The sequence below is a fragment of the Rhineura floridana genome, chromosome 13 (assembly GCF_030035675.1).
Source record: "Rhineura floridana isolate rRhiFlo1 chromosome 13, rRhiFlo1.hap2, whole genome shotgun sequence".
NCBI classification, from domain to species: domain Eukaryota; kingdom Metazoa; phylum Chordata; class Lepidosauria; order Squamata; family Rhineuridae; genus Rhineura; species Rhineura floridana.
The window spans coordinates 20,440,360-20,466,353 of NC_084492.1; the positions used below are offsets into that span (position 1 = coordinate 20,440,360).

At 43.9% G+C, this 25,994-nt stretch overlaps 1 protein-coding gene across 1 annotated transcript in view; it reads left to right on the plus strand.

Moving 5' to 3' along the window:
• The window catches only part of BEAN1 (brain expressed associated with NEDD4 1), a 73,484-nt gene that overhangs the window by 26,849 nt on the left and 20,641 nt on the right, over positions 1 to 25,994 (plus strand). The window contains exon 3 of the mRNA XM_061594252.1: positions 7,407 to 7,526. Coding sequence (XP_061450236.1) covers positions 7,407 to 7,526 — 120 coding nt within the window. The remainder of the gene's footprint in view (positions 1 to 7,406; positions 7,527 to 25,994) is intronic.

The following is a 25,994-nucleotide window of genomic DNA, read 5'->3' on the forward strand; positions in this document are numbered from 1 at the left end:
TCCTGTTCCTTGATTGCAAAGAGCAGTTGGTTTATGCTTAGCCTCTCCTTTACTTACTCTTTCCAATTATTCCATAGCATTATCAGATGGCGCTCAAGTATTAAGAGAAGACGCTGTCCTGAGCCCGGAGGTTAGTCTAGTGCAGCTCTCCCCAACCTGGTGCCCCCCAGATGTTTTGAACGACTACTGTCAACAACCTTAGCCAATGTGAGAAGATGCAAGACAGACAAAACAGAGCACTTCTTTGCACAGAGCATAGTTAAAGTATGGAATTTGCTCCCACAAGAATTAGTGAAGGCCACCATCTTGGATGGCTTGAAGAGTGGATTAGACAAATTAATAGAAAATAAGGCTATTGGGGCTACTAGCCTTGATGGCTATGATGTCCCTCCGGTGTTGGAGGCAGTATGCTTGTGAATGCCAGTTGCTGGGAATCGCAAATGGGGAGAGTGCTGCTGTGCTCCGTTTCACCTTGCGGGCTTCCCCTGGGCATCTGGTTGGCCACTGTGAGAACAGGATGCTGGACTAGATGGGCCGCTGGCCTGATCCAGAAGGGCCCTCTGTGTGTTCTTATGCTTGGAAGGATGGGAGACTGCTTCCAAGCCCTTTCGGTTGATCAATATAATATAGGCTGCACTTAATAGGGATGTAGAGGAAGACCGACTTCCTTCAGAGTAAATATAAAAACCTGCTTTAGACCAGGTCAGACTATTTGGCCATGTAGCCCAGGATTGCCTACTCTAACTGGCAACAGCTCTCCAGGGTCCCAGGTGCTTTCCCATCACCTGCCATCTCAGCCTGGTGGGCCAAATCATTATCTCCCCCACCCTTTGTGGGCAGGGAGCTGGGCGGAGCGTGGTCCTTGGGCCAAAAGAGGTTAGGCACTGCTGCTTTACACACTGCCTTGGGAGTGAGCTCCACTGAACTCTGCAAGTCTTCTCTCTGAGTAGACATTCATAGAAGAGTGCTGCATGTTTTCTGTACGCTGCTCTCTGTCTATTTTCTGGACTGGGAGAGCTGGGCCACAGTAGTTCAGGCACTGGTGTGACTTCAAGACTGGATTGTTGCAGTGCACTCTCTGTGGGGCTTCCCTTGCACTTGACCCGGAAGCTGTGGTAAGCGCAGAATGCTGCAGCCAGATTGCTAATGGGGGTGAGATCATGTCAGCGTATAACAGCTCTGCTCAGAGACCTGCACTGGTTGCCAATTCGTTGCCGGGCCAAGTTCAAGGTGTTACTATTGGTATAGAAAACTCTTATCAGCTTGGGACCAGTTGACTTGCTTACCTCATATATGCCTGCTCAAGCACTTTGCTCTGCAGAACAGGCACTGTTATAGGTGCCACATAATACTCGTTCTGCGCTTATAAGAAATGGTTCTTTTAGTGTGGCAGCACCTACTCTTTGGAACTCCCTGCCTATTGACACCAAGCAGGTGCCTTTGCTGTATTCCTTTCGGTGCCTGCTTAAAACTGTTTTGCTTAGGCAAGCCCTTCCAGACATGTAGATGTTGATCTGTTTCAATCTTTGCTGTTTTAGTTGTTTTAAATATGTTTTTATTTACTTGTTTCCAACTGTTTTATTGATAATTTAAATTTTTTTGTAAACTGCATAGAGGTCTTTACATTCCAGCGGTACATACATTTTGTTAAATAAATAAAATGAACACCTAGACCAGGGGTTGGGGACCTCAGTTTGGCATCGGCCTCATTTTGGCCTGCAAGGCTATTTTCCCCAAACCATACCCACCCGCCCTACACCAGACATAGGTAGTGTTAGGAACCAGCTGGCTGGCTGTTGGGTGTTTGGGAAGCATTGCACAAGAGACTTTGACCTGTAGGCAGGACAACCCACCGGTCAATCATCTGATGCCATCAAGTGATTGATAGGTGGGTTGATCTGCTGCGGTAGGGACAGAGAAAGATCTGACCAGCCAGGCCAAAAAGGTTTCCTACCCCTATATGTATTGTGTTGTGTTTAGATTTGGTTCCAAATGGCAGGCCTGACTCTGTGATGGGAGATACTTCTTTTCTGCAAGGGCAGAGGGCCTCTGTTGTCAATAGAGACCCCTTCCCCTTCCAGAAAATAAATGCTGGGCTGTCACCTCCCTGCCAAGCCCACTCTAAAAGAAATTGGCAGGAGCCAAGGGCTCCATGTGCATTCTGCCTTCAAAATTCAGTGAATATTACCAGAAGAGCTGCGCCCCAGCTGTGAATTCTGAGCCAGCCAAGGCTGGGATATGACTTATCCTTCAGCCTAGGGCTTAAAGGAAAGAGGGAGGGAATTTGGGCTCGGAGTACTTGAGATTCGGCATCTTCCAAGCCTAGTTCCTCACCATTCCCCAACCCAGGGGTGATGGGGAACTTGTGGCCTTTCAGATGTTGTTTGGCTGCAACTCCCATGATCCCTGACTATGGGTGGGGGAGAAGTTCAGCTCAGTTCATATTTTTATGGAAACCTACTGTGTTCATATTCCCCAAAATAAAACACTAAATGAAACACAGTTATCCTTCAAAACTTCACACTTTCCCAAATTTTACAGTGCAGTTCTCCAACCCCAAAATGTGAACAGTCATTGCATGCATTAGGGAAAAGTATGCATAAGGATGTATGTATTAATGAAAATATCATACAAAAATGCATTCTGTTAGGGGGGAAATGCTTACAAGAATGTATATATTAGGCAAAACTGCATACCAAAATGTATATTAGGAGATGCACATGCTAAACTGCAGATATATTTTTGTGAGGATTTTTTTAAAAAAGAAAAGCAAACTGATGCAGAAATGTGATGAACGAGATTAGAAAAATGGAAAACAGAAGCCAAAGTTGACAGACATGTCCATTCCCTAACCCTGACCATTGGCCATGCTAGCTGAGGCTGATGAGAGTTGGAGTCTAACAACATGTGGAGGGCCACAGGTTCCCCATTTCTGTGGGAGGACTGCCCCCTTGCAGTGTAAAAGATCACAGGGAATGCAGAATTGCCCTCTGAGGTGCACATACTTCAAGAGCAGTTTTTCCATCTCCCCTATAAAGAGGGATCTTTTAAGCTGCATGGGGATGCCTGCCCCGACAGTTACAAAGACTGCAGGAAACCTTAACTTGGGAATACCTTCCCTAGGTAGGTCTCCTTGGCTCTGTTATTGCCTCTTCTTTAAGGCCCTGGGAATGAAGGAGCAGAAAGGAGGTACGCTCTTGCTTCCACCATTGACCAGGCTCACTGGAAGCCTGTACCCTTTCTGCTTCCCAGGAAAACCATCAAGAAAATGGGGAGGCCAGCCTAGTCTCATCCATCAGCCAGAGAAATCAAAGCTCACTCTCTTCCTCTCCGCCTGAAAGAACACTCAGCTCTGGGTGCTTGCTGTTCTGGGACTGCAGAGACAAAGAAAAAGGATGCCCTGGCCCTTCCATAGATGCCACCAATTGCTATTCAAGCAAAAAGATCATGAAGGGAAAATCAGACTATCCTGAATGGGAGTTAAATGCCCTCTTATAGCTCACCACTGTGTTCTGGCCTTAAAGAACTGATCTTTGTCCTCTTGCATTTTCCCTCCACTCCCCTTTCCTTGGATGTCTTGTCTTTTTCATTTGTAAGCTTAATGGCAGGCCTGTCTCTATTTTCATTGACGTTAGCCACTTTGGGGGAACTATAATGGTCTGAAAAGTGGGTAAAAATATGGTAAATATTTGTTTTTTTTTACCCTGTTCTTCAGCCAGAAAGGCTCCCAGAGTGACTTACAAGTTCAGTAATAAGATGGTCTCTGTCCTCAGGCTTATAATCTAAAAAGGAAGACTTTTGATGCTTATGTAAGATGATGATGATTTCTGCTGCTGGTACATTTGCGTTTTCTCTCCATTGTAATTTGCATCATTATTTTCAGGGTATTTTTGTCATTTTAATCCTGTTTTTCAGTTGTTGTTGGCCACCTTAGATATCCCTCCCCTATGAATAATTTTAATTTTAAAAGTAACAAATAATTTTCATAAACAAGTGTGTAAATGAAGTAATAATAAAGAAATACAAATCTAATAAAATGTCTTTATTTTTAAAAGAAGAGATGACAAGATGTTCATCACAAGCAGGAAACAATTAAAAAATAAGGCATATTAACCTATACTTCCAAGTCCAGCTACAGCTGAATGTTTGACTCATACTGGTAGGGTAAAGGTTATGAATAGAATTTGACTTGTGAAAATGGGGAGCTTTCAAGAGGAGCAATCATCAGGAGATTTGGTGTGAGCAGTATATTGATGACATCCAGCTTTATTTATCTGTAACATCTGAATCGGAATAAGCTGTGCAAGCCCTGGACTGGTGCCTGGAGTCAGTAGTGGGCTAGATGAGGGCCAATAAACTGAGTCTGAATCCTAGCAAAATGGAGGCACTGTGGGTTGGTGTTTCCTGCGTTTGGATAATTGGTCAGTTGCCTGTTTGGATAGGGTTGTGCTCCCTCTGAAAGAGCAGGTTCATAGTCTGGGGGTGCTCCTTCCACCTTTGTCTCTAGAGGCCCAGGTGACCTCAGTGGCTAGGAGTGCCTTTTACCAACTTCGGCTGGTAAGACAGCTGCAGCTGTTTCTGGAGTGGGATAGCCTGACCACTGTTGTCCATGCACTGGTAACCTCCAGGCTAGATTACTGTAATGCGCTCTATGCCCTTAAGGCTGATCCGGAAGCTGCAGCTGATGCAAAATGCAGTGGCTAGATTGCTCACTGGGGCAGGGTATGGTCAACATGTTACTCACCTGCTGAAAGAATTGCACTGGCTGCCCATTAGCTATTGAGCCAAGTTCAAGGTTCTGGCTCTGGTGTACAAAGCCCTCCACAACCTGGGACCAGGATACCTGAAAGATCATCTTACCCCTTATATACCCAGTCAATCACTGCGCTCTGCAGGTGAGAGCCTCCTGCAGGTACCATCGTATCAGGAGCTTCATTCTGCACAACATAGGAAGGGGACCTTTAGTGTAGTAGCACCCTTCCCTACAGAATTCCCTCTCCTTAAATATTAGAAGGCACCATCTCTGTTATCTTTTTGGCACCTGCTGAAAATCTTCCTCTTTCAACAAGCCTTTTAAGTAGAGACCTTATCTCAGTCTGTCTCTGTGTTGGAACTGCTTTTTAAGCTGTTTTTTTAAGCTGTTTTTAATATGTTTTGTTTTAATAAGTTGTTGAAGATGTTTTAACATGTTTTAAAGTCTTTTATTTTTAAGATTTTAGAGTTTTTTTAGTGTTTTTTTAGTGTTTTTGTTTGCTGCCCATGGCACCTTCTGGGAGGAAGGGTGGGATATAAATTTAATAAATAAATGATAAATAAGTCAGAGCACTGGTCCATCTAGCTCAGTATTGTTTATATTGATTGGCAGCAGCTCTCTGGGTTTCAGGCAAAAGTCTTTTCTCCTCTATATTGATTTGAGTCTGTTTTAATGTTTGTAGCTCCTGAAGAAGGACAAGTTCCGAAACGCGTCGAGCTCACAATAAATTTCAGCTAGCACCAGAGCTTCTCTCTCTTTCCTGCCCTTTGTTTGGTGCTGTTCCCTTTTGTTTCTGCCAAAAGTCTTTCACAGACATACCTGGAGAGGCCCCTTCCAACTCTACTATTCTATGATTCTATGCTGGGGATTGAACCTGGGACCTTTTGCATACAAAGCAGGTGTTTGCTGTTGTTATTACATTTATATCCCACCTTCCAGTTCTGCCACTGCGCTACAGCCCTTCACAATCATCAGTGTGTAACAAAGTTGGACCTCTTTTGCCAGAGTTCCCTAGGAAGAGGGGTTGATTGCTAAACCACTCTGGGAAATTACAGCTCTGTGAGGGGAACAGGGATTTTGCCAATAGCTCTCAGCACCCTTAATAAACTGCTGTTCCCAGGAGGGAAGCCATGACTGTTTAAAGTGACACAATACTGCTTAAAATGTATAATGCAGATAGGCCCTGTGATAGGAGGAAATTATATGGTACCGTAGAAAAGCTAACCAGGCCAACAAACTTCCTACTTTTAGGTATATTGAAGGGGCTAATCTGTCAAATAAAACTCTGTGAAACATGTCCCATCCTAGCTTGTCATCCAAATACAAAAGTGGACGATAAAGGGGAAAGTTATCCTACTGTCTGGCTGAGCAGTAAAGACTCAGGCAGCAGATCCTTCTGTCTTAACTAAGTCAATCATCCCTTTCTTGATTAAGGAAATTCGAGGACTTGGATAAGCACACAAGTTTTCACACATCAGGCACTACAGGTTGTCTTTAGAACCCGCCCCCGTCTATTATGTAGAAAGAGGTGTGAAGACTAGGCCTAAGTCAAACACAATGCTTTGACCTTAGTCTTTACAACAGGGATAGGGGACCTGTGGCCCTCCAGTTATTGTTGGCCTTCAGCTACCATCAGCCTTCAGCTAGCATGGCCATTGGTTAGGGATGGTGGGAGTTATAGACCAGAAACATCTGGAGGATCACAAACCCACCTTTGACCCTGGCCTTGCCCCTTTTTTACCCTGAGTCTCACCCACCACCAGTAAGAGCTCACCAAAAGAATGTGATCTTCAACTGAAAAATTGCCCACCCATAGGTTTGAGGATAATGGTGGGGAGGATTGCTGGTGGACAATAGTTGCAGGGATGTTCACCCATTACATACAGTGGGTGTACAATCTCTCTACTGTGTACACAAATAATTTAGCTGTGCACTCGTGCATTATTCACATGCAATATTCAATGAGTGTATAGTCTCTGTTCACAATATCTGAGCTGTACAAATTAATTGATTTGTGTACATTCTTTAACATAAACACTTTATCTATGTAGAGAAAGGCCATACCCTTGTTCAGTGTACTGTGCCAGTAAGCCTAGTGATACATTTCAGATTAACATAGGACTAGCTTCTGCTTGAGTCCCATACTGCCTCCCATTGATGAAAGAACAGGCAAACCTGATTCTTGCTCTTAAACAATAAAAATGTAAATGTAAATGAATAGGGTTTTCATGAGGCTGAGAGGCAGTGACTGGCCCAAGTTCACCCAGTGAGCTTCATGGCTATGTGGGGATTCAAACCCTGGTCTCCCAGGTCGCAGTCCAACACCTTAACCACTATACCACACTCACTCTCTTAGGAGACAGCAAAACAAAACTCTCAAACAAGCTATGAGTCTCCCAAAACCTGAGCTTTTTGGGGGGAAGGGCCGTAGCTTAGTGGTACAGCATCTGCCTTGCATGCAGAAGGTCCCAAGTTCAATCCATGGCATCTCCAGGTAGGGCTGAGAGAACCTCCTGCATGAAACTCTGGACAATACTATCCAGACAATCCTGAGCTAGATGGACCAAATGTCTGACTCAATATAAGGCAGCTTCCTATGTTCCTGTGATGCACACATTTCGCTGCTGATCAACCAAACTCTTTTTCCCCTCAGATGAAAAGGATATCCAGCCTTGCAAAAAAGAGGAACTTCAATGCTTGTTGAACTGCCTTCGTTGCCACTTCAAGAAGGACTGTGGCAAAGACCATGTGTCCATCAAGATAACCTGCTCAAGTGAGTGATTCTTGAGGATATCCTTCAGTGGGGTCAGTGGCATTCATATTTAGCAGGCCAGGGGCCATATATGGTGCTCAGTAGTTTAGCTGATGCCTCTGTAGCTCCTGATTTTTATTGCCATTCATGTTGGTAAGCATGTATGTGGTGGTGGGGGGCTATCCTTTGAACCCTGTGCAAGCGCTGGGAAAGAAGAATCGTGGTGCAGTCCTCCTTGGACCATGCAACTTCCGAATGCTAGGATTCACGTCAAGAATTCCCTGCACTTTGAAAGCTAGCATGTTAGGGAGAACTTTTTCTAAGCTGGCCTAACCTTCCCCTTAATATTCTAGCTGTAGCTATCTATATGCAGGGAGTTTTTGACACAGGGGAGTATTTAACGCCATGGCCTCACCACCATCAGCATTCTAAAGCAATGGACCCCAAATATGAATGTTCCACATGATTCTTCTGAACATGTACATCATCTCCAAGAGCATGGCTGTGCACACACAGCAGTTTAAAGTGAATGCAATTCATCCCACATGTTTATGTTTTTAATCTATACAACATTGTCCTCATCCAAGTGGAGCCCTGCACTTCCCCCACCTCCGATTTAATGTTGATTTTCCTGAGCCATAGTTAAAGCAGTAAAGAAAAAACTCCAACATGAAATTCCATGTTACCCACCTGTGGGCTTACTGACATGCGCTATATGGACACAGGTGTTTTTTTTAAGTGTGTGGTGATGTTTTGCTGGGTGCCATCTGTCACCACACCCCTATTTCTGTTGGCGAGGCACTCTTAGGTGGGCTGCTGATGGGGCCAAGTTCAACACACATGCTTCTTTGGGGGGGGCGTTAACCCAATGTTTGTGCAAGTCTGGCATATCAGAAAACCTGTATCTTTAAAAATAAAAATTGGCCCTGCGCACAGGTAAGTAGATAGCTGCACACATGCCCACAATGGACCTTAGGTTTTTGGAACTTTGGGAGGGTGGGAAGGACTAATTGAGGGGAGGACACAACGACACCCAGTGTAAATGCATCCCACCAAGCACTGCCTGCTAGTGTGAATAGGAAACATGAGAGATAGAGTTCAGTGGAAAGCACTGATGTGTGGATGAATATGTACAAAAGCGCACATGGAAAAATTAGGTCTGTGTGATGTATGGGCACATTAGCACTCTGGTGTATCAGGAATGATATCTTTGCAGCGAGGGGTATAAGGGAGGCTGAAAATCTGCAATGATGAAAAGAGAGAAGCTGCCTCTGAAGGGGGAATAGAGGAAGCTGCCTTATACAGAGTCAGACCATTGGTCCACCTAGCTCAGTGCTGTCTACACCAGTGTTCTTCAGTTTCAGATCCCCAGGTGCTGTTGAGCTACAACACTCATCATTTCCAGTCTGTTTAGTGAGTGGCGAGGGTTTATGGGAGTTGTAGGCCAGCAACATCTGGGGACCAAAGGGGTCTGCCCTACATCTTCTCAGCAAAAACAAATGCAAAGAATTCATTCCACTTCTTTTTTTCAACTTCCTTTTCCTCCTCAAGCACCTCTTTGACTCCCGTGTCATCCTCACTGAATTCAGTCCTTTTGGATTCCGCATTTGCTTCAGGTGCTAGGTGGAGTTTGTGCTTATGCTGATTTCAACCAGGCTATTCGTCAATATCAGCTGGTGGAGAAATAGCTTCAGCTCTGCTCAATGGTATATATTTAGCTATTTTGCAACAGGGACTTCTGCAGTGGGGAATAAAAGCAGCTTAATCCACATGGTGTGAATGCTGGGGAAGCCTGTCACGAGTGCTGGAAACGCTTAACTCCTGGTGGCGACAAATAATAGCAAGAAACAACTTCAAGCCAGACAGCCTTCATTTATAAATGTACATAATGTTTGGCATGCACCACCTGAATGTTGGAAATAGAGGGAATGGTGACTGATTTGGAAGAGACATACCCTCCTGTGGGAGTGATGAGGGAGGGAGGGAGGGAATGCCTCTTCTAAGATGGCACTCAACACTTGGACTTTGTGTAGGTACTTGTATTTAAATGCAAGAGGTGACAGAAGTGCATAAAATTATGCATGGCATGGAGAAAATGATAGAGAAATTTTTTTTCTCCATCTCTCATAACACTAGAATTTGGGGGCATCCAACAAAGCTGAATGTTGGAAGATTCACAGCAGGCAAAAGAAAGTGCATAGTTAAACTATGAATTTTTTTTCCATAAGAGGCAGTGATGGCCACCAACCTGATTGTCTTTAAAATAAGCTTTGATGAATTCATGGAGGATAAGGTTGTCAGTGGCTACTAGTCATGATGGCTGTGTCCTTCCTTCACTATCAGAGGCAGTATGCTTCCGAATGCCAGTTGCTCGGAATCACATGTGGGGAGAGTGCTCTTGCACTCAGGTCCTGCTTGTGGGCTTCGCCAAAGGCAACTGGTTGACCACCAAGAGAACAAGATACCTGAATAGATGGGCCATTAGCCTCATTCAGCATGTTCTTTTTATGTATGTTTTACAAGAGACCTGCTCCCTGATTAATTGCAAACACCTTTATAGTCAATCAAAAGGACTTTCTAGTTAAATGACAGAGGGACAGACAGACCGGAGTAATGCTAAGTATTTAAAGGAGTCAGGGCACATTTCTGTGACACAAATGTGCATAAATGTATAAAATGCCTCTGAGCAAATGAAGATGGTTGGTGGCTGGGAGACCTAAGTTCAAATTCTCACTTGGAGCTGATTGGGTGACCTTGAACTACTGACTGTCAGCTTAACCTACCTTACAGGCTTGCCTATAATTTAAGCCCCAAGCCTTGCAAGCCCTCTTGTTAGCAAATATTCAGTTGGCCAGTACCAGGGACAGAGGCTTTTCTGTGCTAGCCCCATAGTTGTGGAACTGTCTCTACAGAGAAGTCCAAGTTGTTCCTTTTCCCTATTTTAGACTAGTGCTGAATGCTTTTTAAATAAAATGCTGGAAGGCACTGTTTTATTGCTTTTTGCAGTTTTAAATGGATTTTGCTTAAGTTTTCATGCTACTGTGTTTAAATTTCTTTATCTGCAATAAGTGTGGTTTATTATATTTTATTCCTTTCTTAGTTTTGAAATATAGAAACATTAAATAAATATTAACACAACATGGAAGAAATTATGGAATTAATTAACCACAAGGTGTGGTGCCGGCCACTAGTTTACATCACTTTAAAAGGCTTAAATCATGGAAATAGTTATCAAGGGAAGGGTTGTAACTCAGTGGTAAAGCATCTGCTTTGCATGCAGAAGGTCCTAGATTCAATCCCCAGCATCTCCAGGTAGGGCTGGGAGAGACCCCTGCCTGAAGCCCTGAAGAGCCATGGCCAGTCAGTTCAGATAGTACTGAACTAGATGGACTGTTGGTTTGACTCAACATATAATATGTTCCCACCAGCAGTAATTAACCATGTCCCCTGCCTCCCACTCCTGCCAGGTAGCTCAATTAATTTACCCAGAACTGTCTACTAGATCAAAATGCAAGAGATTTAAAATAGTGGGGGAGCTGTCCAACAGAGAGCAGAAGGAAGAATAGATGTTGCTTCAGCACTATTCAGGCTTCAGCTGAGCAGCTTCATAATTGGTATTGCTGCCCCACCTCTTCCTGGTCTGTAATCAAGACCCTTATCCAGAGCACTTGAGGATTCAGGCATCCTAATCAAAAGAAGGGTTCTGGGAGAGTTGTTCTCATGCTATCAGACAAGCAGTGTATCTCCATAGAGACAGGTCACCACCTCTCATCCTGGGGCTGAAGTTATTGGAGCTGAAGTGAGGAGATGAAAACAGGGCTCAATGATTTCTCCTAACCTGTAGCCTCTTTGAGGTTATCCTCCCAGGTGGGGGCCTTACTGCCCTGCAACCCCAACAGTAGTTGACCTTATGCTGAGGTTTCACACAGTTCAAGGCTGATCCTTCCAGGGGATGTGGTGGGACATGATCAATACCTAAGCAGAACCTTCATGTATGGAGACTGTATACCTCTGAATGCCACCTTCTGGGAACCAGCAACAGGGAGCGGCCATACGTTTCATGGCATACTTATGAGTTCCCAGGTATTATCTGGTTGGCTGCAGATGGAAACTGAAAGCTATCCTACAGCGGTGGCCAACCCTTTTTGCTACAGAGGGACACATTTTCCCAGGGGTAATCTGCCACAGGCTGCATGCTGGCTTTGGGTGGAGCCAAAGTCAGGGGAGGGTGGGGCCACCGCTTTCTCTTTCTGCCATTCCCTTTTTCTTTCTTCTTCTACACCCGGCAGGCTGCCAGAAGAGGGAGAGATTGCTCTTGCTGGATGTCTGATGGCTTGCAGAGGGCTTTTGAAATTAGGCCCTAAGCCTGCTGGTTGCCCTTCTCTGTTACAGAAGCTGGACCTTGGTCTGTCTGATCCAGCAAAGCAATTCATACTTTCTTCTTAAATATTCATGTCTTTTCAGAAACATGATTCACTTTGAATTCTCAAGGGCAATTGGTTTATTGCACTGTGACTGGTTTATGTATAGCCTGGAGAACGGGTCTTGGTCTCAAATGCCTGCACTTCAGTAGAGGCATGTCTACCATCTGCCTTTGCCTCTCTCTGACAATGCATTTATATGTGAATGACTTGAAGTATGAACAGGGTTTCCTAATATGCCAAGACAGCCAGGAAACACTGGGGGTGGGGGAGGGAGTGGGTTTCCTTGGGTTAAAGAGACATTGCCAGGAAAATGATATTGGCAGCGCATTACCGTAACTGAGTAATGATAGAGTAAGATTGAAAGCAATTTACAAATTACCTCTGATCTGCTGAGTCATTAACGCCTTAACCTAATATCCTGTATTCATTTATTTAATGGCTAGATGAAAGGAAGTGGTGGACAGCATTTCGTTCTGGCTTTTCAAGGAAGCTGGAAAACCCATTCTCTGTGCCTATCCATTATTGTGGGTGTACTTCAATGGAAGCAGCTCAGGAAGGCGAAATTGGCAAGGTGGTTCATTAGATAGAAATGGAAGGCTAACAGCAAATTTAAAAAATGACAGCAGTGATTATGTAGATGGGGCAGTGCTATTCTCAAGACAAACTGTAAGGAGAGATGAGACTCAATTTGTTTTTCTTACTTAAAATTCTTGCCAAATACTATAAAGAATAGTTGGTCTTGTTAGCAAAGTCACTTAAATAATTCAGACAGAGTTGAGAAAGAAAAGTCCTGACAACACTTTACTGAGCAAATGGGGGTGAAATGTATAATTTGAGAAGAAAGGAACAGAGAAGTTTTGTCTTTTTTAGGTCAGGCCTTGTGCATAGCAGGGCATCATATAACGAAATATGCAAAGGGAAAACTCCCTCAGAACTACACAGCCAATCAGAGCACAAGCTACTTCACAGACAATCATGACATACTGCCTGGTTGCTAATCAACACCTTCACCCATCCCCCTCTTGGTTAGTTAACTTTAATACTAACAATTAACCCTTAAGTTATGAACAGAATGATCCTTGCTGTTGCACTTCCAACTGGTGTCACCTGGCCAGTATGAAAGCCTTGGCTCTCCCTCTCCATCGGCCAGTCACACAGTAGCTAGCTACTGGTGGATTCTGCTTCGGAAGGACAAAGGCTAACCAGTAGCTAATCTGTTGATGAGGCTCTGCAGGGCCTTTTTATCTCATAGAGCAGCCTTCCCCAATCTGGTGCACTCTAGATGTTTTGGGCTATTAACTCCCATCAGCCCCTGCCAGTACAATCTCGCTCCCTGTGTTAATGCATGAGGGCCACTCATATGAACAGCCCTTGTATTTTACCTAATAGTGATTCTGTGGATTTTAAAAGTTAATGTTGACCACAGCACTTGCTTCATTGTAAAATCAAGACTTTAAAAAAAAATCAGATCTGTGTTGTGCCAGAGCCGTGCGGAATGAGAAAACATTTGCTTTACTTTGCTGCTCATTTAACAGCCCATTTTTCGTTGTTCATACTCATGTCTTTATCGCTGCTTGCTATTGTTCATGTCCCAACATTTGCATAACCAGGAAACAACCAGGAAAAAAATGAAAAAGTGTAATTTGCCAAGAGACAATGAACCTAATTCTATCCACTACCTCATGTAAATCTTTGCACCACAAGTACAAGCCCACAGGGAAAGCGAGAGATTTTATATTCCAATAGCAATGGATAATTCTTAACCGGTTCTGGATTTGTAACATTTAGAGCCAAAGTGAAGAAGGATTACATGTGGCAAGAGCTAAAGTTGTACTCAGACACAGAGCCTGAAGAAATTGAGGGGTATGCAGTGCTAGTCCTCCTTAGAGTAGACCCATTGCAGTTAAAGGGCATGACTAATGTTGGTTCATTGATTCAAATGGGTCTACATTCAGTAGGACTTAGTTGAATACAACCCTTCGGTTCCTTCCAGTCATTCCCTCCATGTGTAGAATAAGCAGGGGGAGAGGGGGAGGGACCATATCTACTAACTACGCCCCCAATGTCAGTATATAAAGCAGGATGACTGAAATGGGAATACAACATATAGCTGTGTTGTAGAGGTGAACGTTCTTCAAATTTGGGTCCTCACATGTTGTGAGATTACAAATCCCATCATCCCCAGCCAGTTAGGCCAATGGCCAGGGATGACAAAAGTTGTAGTCCAACAACATCTGGGGATCCAAAGTATTATAGGCATACCAACAGTAGTATAGGCATACCAACAAATGATCAAGATCCATTGTTTTCCCCACTACCCTTCTGAAGCGTTGCTCCTTCTTTTGCTTCTTTTTGTGTTTGGCCCTACCATTTAAAGCAGCATTGCACCACTTTAAACAGTCATGGCTTCCCCACCCCCAAAAAGCCTCCTGGGAACTGTCATTGATTAAGGGTCCTAAGAGTTACTAGGAGACCTTCACAGAGCAATGATTCCTAGAGTGTTTTAACCATCAATCCCTCTTTCCAGGGAACTCTGGGAATTGTAGCTCTGCGAGGGGAACAGCATCCTTCACAAATGACAGCTCCCAGGATTCTTTGGGGGGGAAGCCATGACTGTTTAAAGTGGTGTAATACTGCTTCAAATGTATAGTGCACTTGGGGCTTTAGATTCAACTGCAGTTTCACCTTCCTGAGCTGCTTTCTTTCTCATGGGCTTGTGGTTACCTTTGAAGGGCTAAATGGTTTGGGACTGAGCTACTGGGAGGGCTACCGGCACCCCCTTTGGACCTCAGGGTCCTTCTCATAAGCTTGCCCTTTAGATCAGAGATAGCCAATGGGTGCCCTTGAGATTCTGTTTGGAGTCTTAATTCCCATCAGCCTCAGCCAAGGTGCCTAATGACCAGGGTTGATGGGAATTGTAGCTCAACAACATCTAAAGGGCACTACATTGTGTGTATTAGCGTGGTGGGCATGTATATGCTGGTAGTTGCTCTGTATTGAAATTGCTGCTATCTTTTTTTTTAAAAACCAATGCTCTCTTTTTAGTTGCTGTTGATGAATTCTTTATCATGTGTGTACCATTCCAAACTGCGGCTGCTGGGACAAAAACTTCATGTTTTTGTGTCCAATATGGCTTATTATTATTATTTTAAAAACACCACGTTATGTTGTGAATTGTATAATCTCAATATGTTGTGAGTTGCTTTCGGAGGGCTTCCTCTGAAAGGGGGCGTATCAATATTGAAATCATTACAATACGCACCCTTATAAGAGATCCAGGCTTGCTTTCTTTTTGCTTGCTTTTGGCTGAATTCTAAATGAAAGGGAAAGCAAAGCAACACCAAAAGTCGCCACAACAGCAAAAGGATGGAGACATTTCCAAGACAAATGATGCACATTGTTAGTATATCTTGGCCAGATATGTCTTTATCCAAATATGCTCTGCTGTTTCAACAAGGAGCTTTCTCGGATAACTCCTCCTCACAAGGAAAGTGTAAAAGGAGTTTAACAGACTACTAAAAGCCTCTGGAAAAAAAACTTGAATGGCGAGACAGCTGGCGATCAGGACTGGCTCTTGTGCTCTCAAGGTGAGGGAGAGGGAGAAGCTAAGGCTAATGGCAACCAGGGCAGCAGGTCTCCTAGTTGCTCAGAAGAGGAGAGGGAGGACCCAGGGTCAGCACAAGATATTTTGACACCTGAGGCAAAGAGCAAAATGTTGTCCCCTTCAAAAAAATTCCTTGTATAGAATCTTTGGGGGAACCCTACAATTTGGAGGGGAGCCAAAAACCACGTAGTGAGGACTGAGCATGCTCAGTAGCGACAACACTCTGGCTGCTTGGCGGTGGTGAAAAAGCAGAAAGCAAGCAGAAAGAACAGAATAGGATGGCTGGAAGTCTGAAAAGAAGCTTGCCACACTGTAACATTTTGTTGCAGACCCTGCGGTTTTGGTTTTTTTAAATGTGATTTTCTTAACTTGCCATTAATGCAGTCCATTCTACCATCTCATGATGCTACATGCATAGTTTAACATGTGACTAGCCCACGGTCATCCATTACACTTCACAGCTGAGCAGAGATAGGAACCCAGAACCCACCACTCCAAATGCTATCTATCCACTACACCAGGGGTAGCCAATGGTGTCGGACTACAATTCCCATCATTCCTGATCTTTGGCCATGCTGTCTAGGACTGATGGGAATGGTAGTCTACAACATCTGGAAGGTACCTTGTTGGCTGTCCTTGTACTACACCATGACAAATGACGAGGGGGGGTGGGGAAGTGGTTCAGAAATCCTTCAGGCTCTTTATATTAATCCTAGCTGGCTGATGTATAGATTGCCAGAAGCTTCCTGCATTAATTTTGCAAGATAACAAGACTCCCAGTTGCTTGTCTCAGTCCATGTACAGAAAATCTCAATAGCAGTGTTCCCTAGAATGGCCCTCAAGTTGCTATTAATTAGAAATGAACATTTTATCTCCCCCAGCCATCTTCATGTTGATCACTCTTATCTTTTCATTAAGCACTTGATTGCAGAGTTGTGGTTGAAATTGCACTTGAGCAGGGAACATATTGATGCATAGGGGATGCGAAGGCGAGTCTCACAAGGACCCCAGTGTGCTATGCAGAACAAGTGTAAATGAATAACACAGCCAATAAACCTGGCCAAAACAAATAGGAAGATTTGTACATGAGGGTCCAGATTTATCAACCTGCATCAGTCTGCCGAGCATATGAAAACACCTGCCAGGTTGGGAGTACAGTAGGGCTCCGCTTTACAGCACTTTGCTTTACAGCGATTCTTTAGTACAGTGGTCTCCATTAGACGCAATTAGACTAAAGTCCCACTTATATGGTGCTTGTTCCGCTTTTACAGCGGTTTTCGGGCATCGCACACCATTCTGTTCAATGGGTTCCACTTTACAGTGGTTTTTGCTTTACAGCGGGGGTCCGGAACGTAACCCGCCATATGAGTGGGGCCCTACTGTACTCCTATTTGGTCATCCATGGATACTGCAGGTCCCTGCCTGCACAGAAGCTGATCTGTAATATGGAGTCCGGCTATGGAGCTGGAAGTTGGAATCCTGAGAAGTTTCACTTTCATGTTTTTTTAAAAAAGGAAGCTGTCATGAACATCTCTGAAAAGCTGATGCACATGATTGACCATATGCTCCTCTACCATGGCTTGAAATCATGTTTTACCCCTCCCCTTGAGCCTGTAGTGCTCATCATGCGCAACCACTTGATACATGACATTTGCCTTATCCTCCCTTCTAATAGCAAACGTAATCATCCCATGCCTATCCGCAAGGCAATTCATTCCGGTTCATCTGCTCCCGCGGGTAGTGCATGCACTGGTCTCCTCTCGCTTAGACTACTGTAATGCGCTGTACGTGGGGCTACCCTTGAAGACGGTCTGGAAATTACAGCTGGTACAGAATGCGGCGGCACGGTTGATTACGAACAGCTGCCGGCGGGATCACATCACCCCGGTACTTGAAGATCTACACTGGTTACCAGCTGTTTACCGAGCCCAATTCAAGGTGTTGGTACTAACCTTTAAAGCCCTACACGGTTTCGGTCCAGTGTATCTAAAGGAGCGCCTCCAGCATCACCAAGTATGCTGCCTGACGAGATCAGCCTCTCAAGACCTTCTCTCGGTCCCACCAGTTAAAACAGCTAGACTGGTGCGGACCAGAGAGAGGGCATTCTCGGTTGTGGCCCCCACCCTCTGGAACTCTCTGCCATACGATCTGTGCCGTGTCCCTTCCTTGGTAGGTTTCCGCCAAGGACTAAAAGCATGGCTATTTCAGCGGGCATATAGAATCCCTAGTCAATTTTAGTTTTATAGTGTACAGATGGGGGTAACTGAATATGTTATAATTGTATTTTTATGTATTTTATAAGTGTATTTTAAATTTAATTATGTACGCCGCCTAGAGTGGCTGTTCATTCAGCCAGATAGGCGGCCTAAAAATAAAATTTTATTATTTTATTATTATTATTATATTGGCTCTCAATCTATTTCTGGGCTCAACTCAAAAGGTTTTATGCTATACTAGTCCTACTCAGAGTAGATGCACTGAAGTTAATAGACACAATTAACTTAGGTTCATTCATTTTAGTGGGTCAGCTCTGAGTAGGAGTTACTTGGATGCAACGCGTTGGAAGTTATTGGATGTGCCTAAAGGGTGTATCCAATACAGCTCTAAGTTAAGGTCACTTAGTGACATGATTGCTCTGCTGGCGAAAGGTTTTACGCCAGTGGAACTTTGTTGCACAAGAGAATGCCTAATCCAGCTGCTGGTAACTTTCTTGTATGATAGACTGCACAGTGCGTTTCCACTACTGCAGTTGTTGCACTGGATTCCTCTGTTGCGCAACATTAAAACTCACCTGTCCACTCATGCAAGAGCCCATATGCTCATGGACAAAGAACACTTGATACAGTCCCAGACCTGCTCTTTCCGAGGGAGTATGGCCCCATCCAAAGCAGGTAACTGGCCAATTATCCAAACTCGGGAACCACCAACCCGTAGCACCTCCATATTGCTAGGATTCAGCATAATTTTATTGCCCCTCATCCAGCCCACCACTGAGTCCACACACCGGTCCAGGGCTTGCAGGAGGAAAAAGGAGGGGGAACCCCAAGATGCCGGAGAAAATGAATTCTTGAGTTGATAATCCAAATGGGCTTTATTAAAGAAGAAGAAGAAGCCCAATGCGTTTTGGCCACTTGAGACTTGGCCTTTGTCAGGGGCTATAAGTAAAATCATACAGTATATCATACTGTGGCATACTCATATCATACAATATAAAACCATACAATGCGATGAGAACAAAATGAATACTTACATTACAAGTCTAAAATGTCTATCTTCAACTGTTTTGTATGCACAAATGTGTATGGAATTTCTACACCGATTCTGTGCAATAGAAAACTGACCGTGTAGCAGCAAAAACTGAGAGTGTGAAACTTGTACGCTCACTCAAGTGCCTATTAGCAACAAGACAGGCGGCCTGAATGCGGAGTTAGAGTTCCTTCCCCTTTTATAGATCTCACACCACAGAGATGATCCCTCAGACACAGCTGTGTTAAATTCCTCTGTCTCTGTCTCTCCAGGGTTTCAGACAGAGGACATTCCCAGGCCTACCTAGAGCTGCTGAGGCTTGAATCGGGGACCTTTTGTATGCAAAGCATGTGCTGTGCTACTGAGCTATGGCCCTTCTCCAAGGTGTCTGCAGGCTTGGGGAAAGCACATGTGATGGCAGGGGCGGAGTTTCAACAGGCCAGTGTGGCCTAGCCCTGCCCACTGCCAAACACCTCTGTCTTGCGCCTCCCAATGTTTATGCATTCAACAGATGTTGGAAACGGTTTTGTGTGCTGCAAGATGTATGTGGGTAGAGCCTGTCCACATGAAGAGGGACCCTAACTAGGCAGGGTCCTTCCTTGCATAGTGGAACTTTCTACCCACGTACATCTGTATTCATATAGAATTCCTTCACACATCCATTGAACATGGGGACAATAGCAGAGCATCATGGTTGTGATCAGGCCTAGAACAGTTGACCACACAATTCTCTCCAAGTGTTCATTCAGCATGTGGAAGGGTTCGTATGAAACCCCCCTTGGGATCTTTGCCCAGACACAGATACACCTCACTCACTCACTCACTCACCCACTCACTCACCCTCTCTCTCTCTCTCTCTCTCTGAAGTGCAATTCTTTAGAATTCAGGGGCGAGCTTGGCCAAGAGAGATCTTTGTCTCTCCTCCACCCCATGTTGTTGTTTTTAAAGTCCACTTTGAAATAGCGTTCTGGAGAACTCGAAAGTTGACATTGCTGACAAGGGGCATAAGTCACTGGAAATGGATTATGATGCTTTACTGCCATGCCTTTTCATTTCTATGAGGTTTGTGCAAGCGAATTCCTCAGTGGATTGGGCCTAAGAGCAAATGCAAAGCCATTTAGGTCACACAAAATGAAGGTTATTTGGGTGATGAAAATCAATAAATGATGAGGAAAAGAATAAACCTTTAACTTCTGAAGCTCAGCGAAGCGAGAAATATCTTTTGAATTCTCCCAATGCAATATTAGATATTAGATGGGGTTTTGAAATTTTGATGGAATGCACACCAGCCAAAGTTGTACTATAAACACAGACCAAGAGAAAGGGTAGAATGCAAGAAATAGCACAGACACTCTTAGTGAAAATGCCAAAAGACTGTCCTTGTCTCAGTCATAAAATGTGCATATCAATGTACCGTCTTCCCCCTATATCCCGTTTAATCCATGTAATATTCATTAAAAGTAATAAAGTTTGGGGAAAGAAATTAGATAAAGCAGCATATCTAACACACAATCATGCCTTCAATGGGTTCCTTCTAGATTCATGCTCAAGCTGTTTGTCCAGAATGGTTGATTTGCCACTGAGGAAGTTTGTTGGGTAGAATTGCATCTGACTATGAAAGATTGACTATGGAAGATATCTGCTTAGTGCAAACTGAGTATATTATTCAGTTAGGGTATATGGACCTTAGACTGTATGGTCTAAAAATACCCCAGCATGTTTTATATATACACCAAATCATATATTTATAATATATTTTACATGCATCAGTTGGTTAATATATATTAATGGAGATACAACCATTGACTATTGTTGGCTTTGATACATCCATTGATATATATCCATGAAGCCATTGGCTGTTGTTAACTATGATATATCTTTCTGGTCCAAGTCACTTTTGCATGTTTTTACCTATTTATTCCATTCCATTCCAACATGCATCTGCATTTTTTTTAATCCCCTCAAAATATTTCAATGCAGATTTAAATGTGTGTGTTTTCTCTCATATTTTAATTTGTGTTCTGGTGTGTACATACTGCTGAGCATTGCAGCCCAACATTCAGAGAAGTGCAAAATCCAGTGGACAGCTAAGTTTTGACCTGCACATTAGTCCAAGAGATGTAGGTCAGGTCATAAGAATCCATAAGTATCAAAATCCTGAAGCATCTCTGCTTCCAGCAGCCTTCTGATTTGATTATTGCCGCCTATGAAACACTCATTCTTGCTGCACATCCTTAGTGGGAGCAATTCATTTGCAGGCTAAATACCATCCAGACTCTTACAGGATAATGCTACCCATCAAGATGGTTGTATGCAACTTCCAGGATCAGTGGCAACTGAATATCACCTTCTGGGAAACAATAGCAGAGGATATCTATGCTCTTGTCTTGCTTGTGGGCTTCCCAGAGGCACCTGATTAGCCACTGGAAAACAGGATGTTGGAACAGAATAGACCTTCACTCTGATCCAGCCGTATGTGGCTGGTGGGTTACTTTTGCTCTGTGGACTCACAGTTTGCACAGTGCAATCCTATGCATATCTGCTCAGACTTTAGCCCTGTTGAGTTACATTTTTTGTTCTTTGTTTCATTTATGAAAACAATCAGCAATAAAACGTCAATAAAAACATATAGAAAAACCATTTAAAATCCAGTACTGATGCAAACTGGGTTAATGAATCTTCACTTGAAAGGGTTGTTGAAAAAGGAAGGTCTTCAATAGGTGCCAAAAAGATAATAGAGACTGTGTCTGTCTGAAATGTAACGGGAGGGAGTTCCAAAGGGTACAAGCCACAACACTAAAGGCTTGATTCCTACATCGTAGGAAACAGACCTCCTGATAAGGTGGTATCTGCAGAAGAATCTCTCCCTGGCAGAGTGCAGTAATCAGTTGGTTGTATAAAGGGGTAGATGATCCTTTAGGTATCCTGGTCCCAAGCTGTATAGTTACTTAAGATTATATTCCTACTCAGAATAGAACCATTGAAATTAATTAATCTAAGTTAATCACACCCATTAACTTTAATGAGTCTACTCTGAGTAGGACTAGAGCACCACCCTTACCCTCACATAAGTGTGCATATCCCCACATACCTGGGAGTAAGCCCATTGAATTCAGTAGGGCTTACTTCTGTGTAGGCATGGTTAAGTTTGCACTGTTTGTTTCCTCTCCTTTTCCAATAAGGAGGAAGATAAATCTTCAGTCTTTGATCAGGGGGAACTTGACTGAGCAGATCTTGTTTCAGCATATAGGTTTGCAGTGACAACTTCTACTGGCAACAATAGGTGCATCTTTATTTAAAGATGATTAATCAAAGATTAATAAAAGCTGGTGACAATCTGGTTTCCACATTAATGTTGGCTTGGAAACACATCACAATAACAGCCTGTGATAAGATGTGTTTGTGTGTATTTATATATATATATTTGAAACAAGTAGAACAGGTTTGTTGGAATGGTTGACTTAATTATTTTGGGTGCACACTTATTTTTAGAAATAAAACGAGTCAAAGGCATTAAGAGAAAAAGGCAGCCGTGTGCCACACTGTGAGTCGGGATGACATTTTGCCCATCACAGACACTACTCAGTTTCACCAATGGTAAAAATGTTGTTTTAAAATGGATCATGTCAGCACTAGAAAGGAAATACTGTGTTTATCCTCCCAGCATGCAGTTGCTAAAGCCCTGCTTGGGGAAGGGTGGTTGGCACCCATAAGACACCAAATGGGGGCAAGATTGTTGCATAAGCATGGACAGAAGAGATGTATTGAAGGCAGAGTTGAAAATCATTTGGTGGGATTTTTCCATGTCCCAGTCCTCAGACATCTCAGATAATGAGTGGTATCCAATGCTAGTCCTACACAGAGTGGACCCATTGAAGTTCATGAATATGACCAACTTAGGTTCATTAATTTCAGTGGGTCTACTCTGAATAGGACTAAGTTTGATGCAACCCTACAGCTTGGAAGAAGGACACCTAAAGGATGCAACCCAGTGAATCCAAGGCAGAGGACACTTCTTACCTGGAGACTGTATCTGCTATTCGTTCTTTGTTGCTGGATGGCTCTGAGTTGTGTTGTTTGGGTTACATGTACCAGCAAGGCTGGGGAACTGTCCGGAGTTTCAGGGAGCAGGTTCATGGCAATATTTGCCAAAGCAAAAGATATGCTACCCAGCCAAGGTGTCCATACCAGAGTACAAGGAGCTAGAAGGAGATCCTGGAAGCACATGGTTCCGCACCGCCATCTCTTCCAGAAGCATCAGTCGGGCCCTGGTCCAGAGTATACTTAGGTTCTTGCTTCCTCATCTTGAGTAGGACACAGAGATGGAAAGCTTCATGCTATCCCAAGGCCACTGTGCCTTCTGGCCTGAGTTTGGCTTAAACCAGGTGACATGTCACTGGAGAATACATGTAGTGTAGTGGTTAGAATATCAAACTAGGACTAGGGAAACCCAAGTTCAAATCCACACTCAGTCATGAAACTCAGTAGGTGGTCTTGAGCCAGTTACTAGTTCTCAGCCTAACCTATCTCAGAGAGTTGCTGTGATACTAAAATGTGGTAGGGAGAGACAGGTGGGAACAATTATATATACCACCCTGAGCTCCTTGGAGGAAGGGCAGGTTGAAAATAAATAAAATCTTTTCTCCTGAGATCCCAGGGTGATTGTGGAGATTCTGGAGCAAGCTGGCATACGCCACCATTTGGGATGTATTTGAAACAAGTAGAGCAGGTGGAACATCTGCCAGTGTAGTGGCAACAGAGTATCAATAAGGCTATTCCACATTTGGACAATTTGTGACCTGCAGCTTTCGTGGGTCTTCCTTGCCTGCACATACACAGACGTTCTCTCGGCTGATTTTGCTGCTGAATTTTGCCACCGTATTTTTTGCCTCCCCGCTGTCGAACAAATTACCTCCTCCATCACCCCTGTAGTATTAAATTACCTGCTTCTGGCTTCATACAGAGGTTATCCCTCTGAGAGCATCTTCTAGCAGATGTTCTTGCAACCATGCTCAGAGCGCCAACCACAGAGCATGCCAGGTAGAGTGTCTGCTCAGCTCCTCTACCTGGCATGCTCTGTAGTCAGGCATTGCAGCTGTATGGTCATCCCTACGTGCCATCCTTCCCATGTAAATCATTTCCCCATCCCCAGCCTGCCAAACAGCTGTTTAACAGGTTGGGGAAAGCATGATTTATATGGGTAGGATGGTGCAGAGGGAAGTGAACCCTACCCTCCCTGTGTGTGTCCTCTGCATGAGTGTGTGAGCATGCATGTATGGGTGTGAATGTGTGTATGTGTGAATGGTCCCACCCACCAGCCCACTGCCAGCTCTGGCCCCATCCTCTGGCATGCCTGCCTACCCACCACCACATGTGGCCCTTGGAGACAAAAAGTTGGCCACTCTTGATCACAGTACATCAGGGTGGGGAACCTCTGGCCCTCCAGATGTTGTTGGCTTCCAACTCCCATCAGCCCCAGCTAGCATGGCTAATGTTCAGAGATGATGGGAGCTGTAGTCCAGCAACATCTGGAAGGCCACAGGTTTCCCACGTGCAGTACAAGGATAACAAGCCTGATATTTCAAGCTTTAATACTTGAGCATCCTTGACTCCAGCCATGGGACTCCAGGTGGCCTTTTGCGGTAGTAGAACATCAGACAAAGAAAGAAATGATTGCGACAGCAGCCCTCGTGGGAGAAGTGTGAGCACACCACAGTTCCAGGTCTTTGCAAGGAAGTGTTTCTCCATGCCTCACCTTTTTGAAATAAAGGGATAGATTTTTGTTCCAAGCTACATAATTATTCATTTATATATTGAAAATTATACCTTGCTTTTTGAGGAACTTCCACCACTAAGCAGCTAACACTCTCCAATGAAAAGCAACTTCATCTGACAGTTGACGACAAAAAGGACAACACAGCTAAATGATAAGCCAGCATAAAAAGCAGAGTCCAAAAATAAAATGTAGAACAGAAAAAAAATCCTAAAAACAGTGCAAAGACAGAAAAACCAACAAGATTTTTTTAAACAGAAAAACAGCGGAGATAAAATAGGCTAATTTAAGAAGGCTTGGGAGGGGGGAAAATCTTTCAGCATCAAAAATATAACGAGGTTGGATCTTGCTTCATGTCTAGGGGAAGGGCATGCCACCACACTAAATGCACCTCCTCAAGTTTCAGCGACAAGAAAGATTTCTACAGTAGGTCCTAGCCCCAAATATGAGATGTCCCTTGAACATGCAGTCATTCCCTCTCCCTGTCCCCGTTCATTTATTAATTCATTCTCTCCTTTGTTCTTTGATGCAGTGGTTCCCATGCTAATGGCTCGGTGTCCGTGAGTAACCTTCAGCAAAAGCCGTGCCACTCATTGTCCCGAGAGCAGCTCATAATTTCTGTTTGTGACACCATAATTAACACAAAAGAGAGATCACTAGAAATAAAGCTACCAGCTTTATATATGCCACACAACAGGTCATGAGAAGTCAAAAAACCAGGAGAGTGACCAGAGAACCAAACACCACAAATTTCCATTGAGCGTGGCAACTGCCAAGCTCCATTTGGAGGAAGAGAGAGATACACAGACATATACCATGGAACAGCTATGCCAGCATACAGAGTAAGGGACTGAGAGACCCTAATGAATGAGCATAAATATTTGGAGCACTCCTGTTTTGGTAGGTTCCAAAAAGATCTTCATTCAGTGTTCCCCTCTGCCCCTTGATTCTACTGCAGGAGTGGGGAACCTCAGACCTGGGGGCCGAATGTAGTGGACAGCATGATGAAAATGTCGACCCAGTGTGCGGCAGCTGTGAAAAAGGCAAATTCCATGCTAGGGAAAATTAGGAAAGGTATTGAACATAAAACAGTCGATATCATAATGTCGTTGTATAAATCTATGGTGCGGCCGTATTTGGAATACTGTGTACAGTTCTGGTCACCTCATCTCAAAAAGGATATTATAGAGTTGGAAAAGGTTCAGATGAGGGCAACCAGAATGATCAAGGGGATGGAGCGACTCCCTTATGAGGAAAGGTTGCAGTATTTGGGGCTTTTTAGTTTAGAGAAAAGGCGGATCAAAGAAGACATGATAGAAGTGTATAAAATGATGCATGGCATTGGGAAAGTGGATAGAGAAAAGTTTTTCTCCCTCATAATACTAGAACTCATGGACATTCAAAGAAGCTGAATGTTGGAAGATTCAGGACAGACAAAAGGA